Below are 11,940 nucleotides of genomic sequence, written 5' to 3' on the forward strand. Positions count from 1 at the left end.
CACCCCAAGTGACACCACCTGCCTCCCACTCCCATCTTCCTCTCTGGATTTACAACCCTGACACACACTGCAGTTTCACCAACACAGTGATGGGCACTCTAGCTCTGTTCCTACCTTAGCACCAATTCATGTGATCACAGGGTGAGGTTTGTCCCAGAGTCTGCTGAACTCGTAATTTTAAGCCAGATGCAGCTTGATACAGGGCATCAGGACCTCCTCCCCTCCAAATTCCCTTTTCAGGTTTATCCTCATGGTGGCATCCCTACACTGGGCCTCTGCCTTATCACCAGAGTCGGTTTTCAGGAATAGATCTGATGATCCTTTTATACAGAAGGCATACTTGGGTGGAGGGCTTCCCAGGTGGCTCAGTGGTAAAGAGTCTGCCTGCAAAGCAGGAGGCTCACGTTTGATCCCTGAGTCAGGAAGATCCCATGGAATGGCTACCCTCTCCAGTATTCTTCCCTAGAGAATCCCATGGACAGAGGAGCCTATCGGGTTACAGTCCATGGGTCGCAAGAGAATCGAACATGACTTAGCGACTAAACAACAGCAACAATTGTTGACCATTTTATCTGTTTCTGCACCTAAAGAATCACACTGGGATAGTGAAACTGCAGGCATCAGGGGGATGTGGGGAGTGCTTTGTGTTTTCCTGGGAACATTTCATCAGAGAGGCTGTCTCCGCCAAGCCCCTGGCACACAATCTTGGCTTGGGAACCATGGAAGAGGGGGCCTTCCTCCCAACTGTTAGCTTTCCTAAAGTTCAGGCTTCCATGGGGAACTCCACAGACCAGGCTTCCTAGGACACTGATACCTTGGCTCCACTGCCCTTCATTGCTCCCAGGAAATACATGTTCCTGTAGCTCTTAAGTATATGGGAATGGCTAAGAAAATAATCCTACTCAGTTTGATGCCATAGAGAAAAAAACATGCAACACAACACTTATGGTTTCTTCCCACGTGGACCTCTGACTGGCTCTCAGATGGTCACAACTTTGAGCTGAAACTGACAGTCTTCCTGATCATTTATAAAAAATTATCTCATCCTGGCTTCCAGCCTTCAGACTCTCCTTGATTTTTCTGATTAAAAACCATGCTAACTGGATAAAGCAGTCTTTATTAGTGAGTAAGTAGAAAGGACACTTTGACTTGAGTTTCATGTCTTTCTTGTAGGGTCTGGCAATGGCATGAGAATGATTATCATTACCAATGATGAAGACATACTGAAATAAACGTATTTTTTAAAAACTATTCACTGAATTAACAATAACATTGTCTGGGCCGGGACAGACAAATGCCATATTGGAAAATAATGCACGAGGTGGAAGAGAATGGTTCTGTTCCCGTGTGTTTTCCTCTACGGTTTGGATGTTGGATAGATTAAAGGCAAGAGGGGATGCCAGGGAGTAAAGATCGTTCATTAAGTTCTGGTGTCTAATTGCTCAGGGGCATTGAGACTCATATATAAGAATTGAGATAAGCCCTCCTGCCATCCACCCTCCACAGCTAGGGTAAAAACTAAGTGGGCATATTTACAAAATTCTCAGGGATACACAGTAAGCAAATAATCATATTTATAAACCTTCTGAATAACAAATAAGTCTACATCTTATTATTTATTATTTTAAAATTTGCTAATTTAACTGTTTTTAAAATGTGGAGGTTACTAATTAAAAATTGTATATCCTTCCCCCACACCCTTTTCTGGCCCCAAGACTCTCCATTTTGCTGAGGGTTGAATGATGGATGAATGTAGGAAATTGTCTTTCATTCTTTCTATAAAGGTTCTGCAGTCAAAGAGAAATTAGGAGCATACTGGCCCCGTACGATTTAACTATGCATTGACTATATCCCAGAGTAGCCATCCACAAATTCTATAGATCCAACAGAGATTGCTAGGTCCCTTCACCAGGTTATAGACTAAATGTCTTGAGGTGACATTTCCTTTACATTAAAAAAATGTTTACTCAACTGGATACTTACATGTATTAAAGACACCAGCAAAAACCCAGCACTGACCATAGCGGACTGGTTTCTGAGAACTCTTGTATTCTAGGAGGATGTCAACACTTCCGGTCCAAGCTGATGGGGGAACACCATAAGCGTAGACATTGTCCCAGGAGCCAGCAATGACGCCTTCGTCGTCCTTGGCATTGATCTAAACGAGACCATGACAGGTGAGAGGAGCCAAAGTCCTTTAGAAGAGTCCTCTCCAGACTCTGACTCTGGGCAACCTAAGGCTTCCAGCGCCTTCTGTGTTCCTGCATGATGAAAAGTTATACTTCCGTTCAGTTCACGGCTACTTATCAGGGAAAGTGGTGTGATGACTAAGTGTGTGAGGGTGAACCAGATGGCCAAGGCCGCCTCTTAAACAGCGTATGATTCTGGTGAGGTGGTGCTGAGTAGCAGGCAGGAAGAGTTATCGTGGCTTCTCAAGCACTTGGGCCCTTGGTCTGGGTGGAACTGTGCTGGAGAATGTGTGAGGAAAAGAGGAAGAAGACTTACAAAAGAAGATGGCTCAAGGAGGGATCTTGTCTTGATAGAAGGAAAGCTAAAAATTGACAAATGATGTTAGATGTTAGCATGGGGGCCCAAAGTCTGATGGTCTAATGAGGTTCGACTTTGATGATGAGTAGCTGACTCTAATAAATTGAAAAAATATGTAGGTGCTGTCATAGGAACCATTAAAAGTTAACAAGAAATTAGATTCCCATGGGTACCTTGCAGAGCTTGTTTTTTTAAAAATTGCATGAACAGAAGTATTTTCTTTATAATTGTTTAAGGTGATTATAAAATTTTGTTAACAGATATTTCCAGTTACATTAAGGACCTGGGGTATTATAGTTTAAATATAAGGGAGATGTAAGCAAAGAATGGCAAACTTGACTATTTGGGGAAAAATTGCTACACACTCAGACGACAGTCATTTGGTAGCTGCTGCTGCTCCTGCTGCTAAGTCGCTTCAGTCATGTCCGAGTGAGACCTCATGGGATTCTCCAGGCAAGAACACTGGAGTGGGTTGCCATTTCTTTCTCCAACGCATGAAAGTGAAAAGTGAAAGTGAAGTCGCTCAGTCGTGTCTGACCCTCAGCGACCCCATGCACTGCAGCCTTCCAGGCTCCTCCGTCCATGGGATGTTCCAGGCAAGAGCACTGGAGTGGGTGCCATCACCTTCTCCACATTTGGTAGCAGGAGACCTCAAGTGCAGGGAAAAAATATTTTATGTTTAGATGATAAAACTGGGGCCAGGAATGAACAGTTTCAAGGCATCCTGTCAGTTTCTTGGGGGTCACTGCTGAATGTTAACGTCTCTTGCTGTAACTTGCATCATGTTTAATCACAGTCAGAGAATGTCTAGGTGGGGAGCACTAAGAGTTTTTCCAGAAACTGTTGCCCCTTTAACAATGCTTGCATGTTGACATGACCATGGTTTATAGCCTTGCTCCTCAGTGTGTGGTCTATAGACCAGCAGCAGAGGTGTGCCGGGAGTCTATTGGAAATGCAGGCTCTCAGGCCCCTCCCCAGGCCTGTTGAATCAGAAACTGCAGTTTAACAAAATCCCCAGGTGATCCGTGTGCACGTGAGTTTGAGAAGCATAGGTTCAGATTATACTGATGAGACTTTAGTAAACAAAGTGGAACATGTGATTAAAGCAGGTGCATTCAGATTATGAAAATCATAGAAGAGATACTAAAATATGATGAGTTTTTATGTGTTCCTGGCCTTGCCAATTACCAGCTCAGCCTCAGCACTTCCCCAGACCACTTTCTTAGGCTTACTGAGTTTAGATTTATAAGCGTTTATTCCCCAGTGGGTCATGAGCATATTGAGAACACAGATAAAAATCTATGCCTTTCTGACTTCTAACAAGTATTGGCAACGAGCAGGTGTTCAATAGTTGTGGAATAATCCGTTGTATATCTAACAAGCATGTAGGCATTGTGCATCTGAATAAGACTAAGATCTTCTCTGTGGAAGGAGATGGAAGAGGAACCCATCAAGCAGAAGGAAAGGTTCCTAATGCAGAAAGACGTCCAGGGAGAGTGGACTCCCAACAGAGGGAGTCATCAGCTTTCTTAGATTGGAGGGTGGTGGTGGCTGTGGTGAGCCGGGGAGAGAGAATGACATGAAAGCCAGGTCTTGAGAGGCTGAGGTTCAGCAAAGGTTATCTACATGGAAGAAAGAGTTTGGATAATTGCTTGGTGCCATGAAGAACTATGACAAGTTCAGGGAACTGCAACAAGAATTATGTAAGTAGGCAATATTGGAGGAAGTAGAAAGCACTAGAAGGAAACGCTTAAGAAGTGCAAGCACACGCAACTTCTACTGTTTTTCCCTTTTGACTCTGTACCGTTGGGTTAACGTGAAGGGAAATACCCAGCCACCAGACTCCTCAGTGGCTCAGTCAGTAAAGAATCTGCCTTCAGTGGAGGAGACCAGGGTTTGATCCCTGGGTCAGGAAGATCCCCTGGAGAAAGAAATAGCAGTCCACTGCAGTATTCTTGCCTGGGAAATCCCATGGACAGCATATTTTAGAGGAGCCTGGTGGGCTACAGTCCATGGGACCACAGAAAGTTGGACACAACTAAGAGTCTAAACCGTCACAAATACCCAGTTAATTTGTTCAATATACAAAAAAATTGAGTCTTTAGACCCAACTAATTGCAAACTCATGCCTTTGACATTAACTTTGACTTTATCCTGTAAGTCCATGAAATGACTGGCATGCAGCAGCGTTTAGCTGACAACTTTGGTTCTATTCATGATCAATAACTCTCCTTGCAGTTGAATTGATTATCTAAATCTGCATCTATTATAGTGAAGCCTGAAGAGTGCTATGATGTAGCTTGATATTTGTAAGTGGATCCAGCTTTAACTCACATTACCAGTTATTTATCCTTATCATTAATAAATAGAATAGGGCAATGAATCTCAGAGGTAAAAGTTCCTAAACTAAGGTTCTGATGACTGACTTTCAAATGGCCATTAATTAAAAGTATTATTTATAGCCTATAGCTGAGACCAATCAGCCAAAGGGAAGAGAAAGAAAAGGAGCTCTCTCCTCTACAGTTCTTTTAATTGTTAATGCTGAGCTGTTCCCCCATTCTAGACAAATCACACTTCTCATTTATTAGCATTTGGCCAGATTAGCTACTGTTTTCTAATTAGGAAATTGATTTCTAGGGAGCCCAGATACTGAAAGAGATAAGTCTTAAGTGACATGTGTAAAGGGGTAAAGTCATGTTCTCCTCCTGAGACAACAAGATTGGCGTGGGGGGCAGGTCAAGGGCATGTTGGTCCCTTTTCCTGCCACAGCTGACTGTTGAAACTCTACCACGAGCTCAGAGTCGGACGAACGGCAGAATGAAATGTCTTGGTCCTGAATCACTGGTGGTCAAGGAGACAAGATGAGCCCAGAACTTTGGACATTATTCAGCCTCAGCAAGGGTTTACTAAATTGTCCTTTCATAATACCTACGATATTGGAAAAAATTTAAAAACCAGACCCTTCAAAAGTCACTATCAGCAGCCTCAGTGGCAGGACATAATTCAGGGACATTTCAAAAGCTGGTCCAAGAAAAGACAGAGGTTTAGAGGTGGACAGAGGGGCAGCATGGCTCAGCTTCAGCAGCAGGACTTCAGAAGCCTAACTGTCAAGTCAACAAAATCCTGAGACTATACATTTGCATTTCAAAATCTGGAAAGAAGCAAGCTGAATTAGAATGCAGATTTTTTTTTCCTTGTTCTGGTGGGATTCATGGAAATAATAGCTGTGTAGAAAGAGGTGGAAAAGGGTCTACAGCCCTAAAAAGGTAAGAGTCTGGGACTGCAGTGGGGAAATAATGGAAATCCGGAGTCATCCCCTCGTGGGAACGAGATCTGCCTCCAGGTAGGTGGAGTGGATTCTGGAATGAGACATTTAACAGGATCCTCAAAGAAAGAGCAGAGACCAATAATGCCCTTTTCTGTTCCAATCTGTCTCAGGGTACAAAAGGGTAGAATGAAATACACTGGCCTCAAACAGTCATTCAGAGGTGAAATCTAATTAGTCTTGGACTGGAGAGTCAAGATTTTATCTACAGTTATTAATTACAGCAAATAGAACACTTGGAGAAGAGTTTTGCAAGTATGATTTTTTTTTTGAATTTTTATGTTTAAATTTTTCTTGATTGTTTGAATTCTTTTTTAGAGAGCATTATTATCTTTTTAACCAAAAATTATAATAGACTTTTCATTAAAAAAAAAAACTGGAAGCAGATATGCCAATATGCTGTGCTCAATTCTTGCAATGCGAATACACATAATTGCTATTTTCTTCTTTAAACATGTTTAGAATTTTCTCAAATATTTACCTGAGAGGAGAGAATAGTTAAAATTCCTTTTGTGCCCAGCAGGGTGGGCTGCCTCTCTGAATTCAGGCTTAGGTCCATTGCATTTTGCATAATTACTATTTTTTCTGCTTCTTTTTAAATATGTAAAGGTATTTTCTTATCCTGTGAGCACATTTTATATGGTTTTGATAAGGTGACTTTTCTGTGTTATAAACCTATTATATTCTATTAAATTTCACTGTTGAAGTTATGTTCTCATAAAGGGTAAGATTTCTGTAATTCCCGCAGAATGTAATTATATACCTGATTTTGCCTGTAATCGTTTTTCGAAGACCATTGGATATAAATTTTGGACAACTTGAGCTAGTTTCAAAGGCAGAGAGTTAAATTTGGGAGGGAGAAGAGCTTTTCCTTGAAGAAGAACCCATGCAGCTTTTGTGAACAGCACCCACGTACAGTCTGGTGAAGGTCAGTCTTAATTGTGGGAGGAGGTTGTACAGTGTGTGTCTAATTGCGTCCATGACGCTCCAGGGTTCCAGTCACTTTGGAAAATGGACAGATTCTTATAAAGTGAAACATATACATGCCCTATGATTTAGACATGCCTGCTTTAACCGCTTATCTCAGAAATACAAAAATATACGTACACAAAGGGACTTGTACAAGAGTCTTCTTAATAGCTTAATACACAACAGTCCCAAATTGGAAGCATCCCAAGTGTCCATCCGCAGGTGAATGGATGACAGATTGGGAAATCGAGCTTGGTGAAACACTGCTCAGCAATACCAAGGAACAAGCTGAAGCATGTGTAAGAACAGACTGAGGAAAGAACACCAGCCCCAAATAGTGACTGGGGTATAAACCCGTTATGCGAAGTTTAAGAACAGGCAAATCTAACCTATTCTAAGAAATCAGGATCATAGTTGTTTCTGGGGATGTGGGTTGACTACAAGAGAGCACAAGGGAAATTTCTGGGCTGGTGGTAATGTCTAAATTTGGGTTGGGGTGGTGATTATCCGAATCAAAGCTCATTGAATTTTACATTTAATATCCATGTTTCATTGCATGTAAATTTTAATTCAACAACAACGACATCAACAAACCACAGGAACTAACCCTAACCTCTGCTGTGAAGCACACAACCACAATTCAAATGTGCTTTGCTTTGTATATTTGACACAAGCTCTGACAGGAGTGGGGCTTCCCAGGTGGCTCAGTGGGTAAAGAATCCACCTGCAGTGCAGGAGATGCGGGTTCGATCCCTGGCTTGGGAAGATTCCCTGGAGGAGGAGATGGCAACCCACTCCAGCATTCTTGCCTGGAGAACCCCATGGACAGAGGAGCCTGGCGGGCTACAGCCCATGGGGTCCCAAAGAGTCAGACACGACTAAAGTGACCGAGCACGCACGCACTGACAGGAGTGGGTAATGAGACTCATTTTTCATGAAAATCATTACAACTAGAGATGATTAATCTTGTCTTCCTTAGTAACTAAGGATCCTTATTTGGTCCAAACGTATTTTACTAATGACTATCATGAGAGAATAACAAAAGGTGGACCGAGAGAGACAGAGATACTGAGATTTTAAGCTGTCCAAGCACTGCTTCTTTTTCATTGCTTGTCCACTGCTGCGCGGTGCAGGGCTGGTATGCAGAACAGGCCTCCCGAAGTGTCTGAACGAAAGCGTGGATGGATGAACGAACGGGTGCATGGATGGATGAGCGGGAAAGGGAAAGAGTAGAGCAGGAAGCAGATGGGAAAGGATGCCAAGAGACAGGAGAGGGGAAGGAGGGAGGGCAGGAAGGGATGCAGAGTGCGTGCCCTGAGAGGGCCTGTCCAAAGCGGGATGCTGGCTTTGCCGCACTTCTGTTCGCCCCTCCAGGGGGTGTCTGTCCCAAGAGACCAGAGCAGCCCCCACTGCAGAGCTCGGAAGGGCCGCTGAAAAGTGTCCCTGTGTTTCAGAAACAGCCGATGTGATTACAAAATAGATGCAGCGTGGAGACCTCATTCCAGGAAGCAATTCAGGGAAAGCAGACATTTAGATTGACTGTGATCATCACATTCGAGAGATGGCTTATAATAAATGTCTGTTTTTCTCCCAAAATATGGGGAGCCCGGGCATAAGAAACGCAACCTTAATAACGGAGAGACCAAGCTGTTTGCGGACAAATGGAAACTTCATTACATTGCTGGCTTTTATCATAGGAGGGAAAAAAAATGATGTCTGAACAGTTCATTGTCTCATCAACCTCCTCCACCCCAGGCTAAGAGCGAAGGACTGAAAAAGACAGGACTTGTAAAAGGATGGCATCTGTATCCAGGGAGCTCACGTGACGCAGGCAGAGGACAGGCAGAGGACAGACACAGGGGCGTGCAGCGGCGTCTGTGGAGGGGTGCGGTCCGGGACCCCGAGATCCTTTCGTTTGACCGGCGACCTTGGACAAGTCATCTGACGTCCTGCTACTCCTGCTCTTTGCTGCACATTGCTTACTTACAAAATGGATACAATTTCTCAAAACTGGCTATGAAAACAATTTCTGTTAGGGAAATTCAAATTTTCTACTGGCTTCCAGTATATTTGTCAATTGTTTCAAGTTCTTCCATAAACAGAAATGTAAATCCCTGGTGAATGCGTGCACGCTCAGTTGTGTCCCACTCTTTTCGACTCCACGGACTGTAGCCCCCCAGGCTCCTCTGTCCATGGGATTTCCCAGACAAGACTGCTGAAGTCGGTAGCCATGCCCTCCTCCAGAGGCTCTTCCCCACCCAGGACTGAACCTTTATTTCCTACATGGCAGACACATTTTTTACCCGCTGAGCCACCCGGGAAGCCCTTGAATGACGTGGCATTACGCTTAGTTTGAAAGGTGCTGGAGGTGGTCTTGACTCAGTACTCCCCCGTTCATCACTGGATGCCCTTGGCCATTCCTGAACCACAGGCAGGCCTCCTGTGCTCGTGGGTACCTTGAATCCAACTTTAAGAGTTAAATAAACCCTGACTAGAGTTAGTATTTCACCCTGTTGGACTACAATCAGGTTTTTCATGAATCCTAGCTGGTAGATTCTCCAAAGCTGCCGCCCTCGGGAGCTCCTGGTTGAGCTGTGTCGCCACTGGAAAGGTTGCCGAGTCACCCGAGGCCTCTAGCTCTTCCTGCTCTCCCTGAATGAGGAGCCCCGTTCTTGGCATCCCCGGGCACGAATGGCAGAGAGAGAAAACAACACTTTAAGAAAACAGATAGGGTCAGAGCTCCAGAAACTCTGGATCGGAGCAGAAATCCATTGAGAATCCTACATCTGGCAATGGTCACCAGCCTGGAAATTTTAACTTAGGCATCTGCAAGACTCTGCGGGTGTGTGAGACATTGCCGTCCTTCTCAACACCAAAGGGAGCTGTATCCTGACCTTCACAAAGGTGGTACCGGGTCTAATGGGAATGGTGGCACTCCCATTAGAAGTTTTGATTGGCAGTTAGATAAACCTCTGACACAAGAATGGGGAAACAAGTTATTTTTAATAATCCTGGTGGGGTTTTTTTTTTGATAGATGAAATTTTTCCAAATATAAGATTCATATGGGGAAATGTGAAGAAGCTCCTCAAGGGGAAATGGCTGAGGACAAGGACCCTGGAACACCCCAGTCCTCAGATTTCTCCAGGACAGTTCACCCCAAGAAAAGGATTTTAGCTGCTTATAAACCAAAGGAGCAGTTATATAGTGCTTTAACATTTTAATTTTTTTAAATAAAACTTTTAGGGAGCTGCACTGTGGCTGGTCTATATATATATATGACCAGGGACTAGACTTCATGTATTTACTTGTGATTCGAAAGTTCATTTGAGGTAGCTGCATGGAATTCCCGATCCAAGTGAATTTGTAAATGTGGTCTGAATACTTGAGATAGTTTGCTGCATGAAGAGGTTTGCTGAATGTGAAGCTTTCCATGAGATGGCCGAGCAAACAACTGGGGAAGAATTAAGCAGGGTTTTGCAGTAGCTTTCTGTGGAGCTGCTGAGCGAAATATCAAGGTAGTAATGTTGTGACTGTCTTTCTCATGCTTAGAAGGGGAAAAAAAGAAAAAAACTGTCGAAGTACTGGGACAAGATGAAGAGGAAGAAAGATGGACAGAGTGAAAAGTAGCTTTATTTACAGTTTATCTGTGAGACCACGTAAGCTTGTGGATCAGAAGCCCTGAAGTCCATTTCGTCTCCAAGGCCTACAGTCATTTATCTTGTGTTGGGCTCTGGGAAACTCGAGGACCTACTCCACTTGTGGTCAGTTTGATTTAGTAGCTGGGGTTCAAGATATTTTTTTTATAACACTAAAGAGTATACTGAACATCGATTGGCTAAAAAAAAAAAAAAGTCCAATCTTGAGTTAGTTCCCAAAAGGCACAGCTAGAATAAGGTATTAATGGGGATTAATGATGGCATTGTGGTTCGATATTAGCAAAAGTCCAGGGTCAAAAATAAATGTGTACACCTCAAGGGAAGCAGGCAAGTCCAGGCTGGCAACAGTGCAAAGACTGGAATTTAAAAATACCTAACTAGTATATTGATACTTTTTCTTCTCTCTCCTTCCAGATTTTCCTCTTAATGTCACCTTTAAAAAAAAAAAAATTGCAATTGAATCAAGTAAGTCCCCAGAGAAGAAAGTTTCCTTCTGACTACGTTTTCCTGCAGTGCTTTTGGTGATGGCTATTTGGGTATAATTCCCACCATGAAAAAAGGGTTTTTATGAATAATCACGTGGCTTATCATTGCTATGGGTCTTGGTTATTCATTCTGCCTTTTCACTCTATGTCCCAACACTTGTCAGGATACTGCTTTGTGCTGGGAAAACTGTGAGCAAAGCTTCAGGGGTTTGCTTTCTCCTACAACCCTATGCTTATTTCATCAGAGACTTTGGTATACTCTGTTGACAAGTTCTACTTTCAAGTCTGTCTCTTCTATTAGACTATTAGCTCTGTGGAGGCAGAAACTATTTTGTTTACAATTATAATTAGACTTAAGGTGATGCTAGTGGTAAAGAACCCGCCTGCTAATGCAGGAGATGACATAAGAGACACTGATTTGATCCTTGGGTTTGGGAAGATCCCCTGGAGGAGGAAATGACAACTCACTCCAATGTTCTTGCCTGGAAAATCCCATGGACAGAGGCGCCTGGTGGGCTACAGTCCATAGAGTCGCAAAGAGTTGGACACGACGAAACAACTTAGCATGCATGGAATCTGAATACATGGAATCTGGACGCAGGTCAAGAAGCAACAGTTAGAACTGGACATGGAACAACAGACTGGTTCCAAGTCCGGAAAGGAGTACGTCAAGGCTATATATTGTCACGCTGCTTATTTAACTTATATGCAGGGTACATCATGAGAAACGCTGGGCTGGAAGAAGCACAAGCTGGAATCAAGATTGCCAGGAGAAATATCAATAACCTCAGATATGCAGATGACACCACCCTTAGGGCAGAAAGTGAAGAAGAACTAAAGAGCTTCTTGATGAAAGTCAAAGAGCAAAGTGAAAAAGTTGGCTTAAAACTCAACATTCAGAAAACTAAGATCATGGAATCTGGTCCCATCACTTCATGGCAAATAGATGGGGAAACA

General features: G+C 43.3%; 1 protein-coding gene across 1 annotated transcript in view; it reads right to left on the reverse strand.

Annotated features, from left to right (window-relative positions):
* Nucleotides 1–11,940, reverse strand: part of F13A1 (coagulation factor XIII, A1 polypeptide) — a 148,304-nt gene that overhangs the window by 62,868 nt on the left and 73,496 nt on the right. Inside the window, exon 7 of the mRNA XM_010835833.1 lies at nt 1,984–2,158. Coding sequence (XP_010834135.1) covers nt 1,984–2,158 — 175 coding nt within the window. The remainder of the gene's footprint in view (nt 1–1,983; nt 2,159–11,940) is intronic.

Source organism: Bison bison, unplaced genomic scaffold, assembly GCF_000754665.1.
Source record: "Bison bison bison isolate TAMUID 2011002044 unplaced genomic scaffold, Bison_UMD1.0 scf7180017864053, whole genome shotgun sequence".
Lineage (NCBI taxonomy): Eukaryota > Metazoa > Chordata > Mammalia > Artiodactyla > Bovidae > Bison > Bison bison.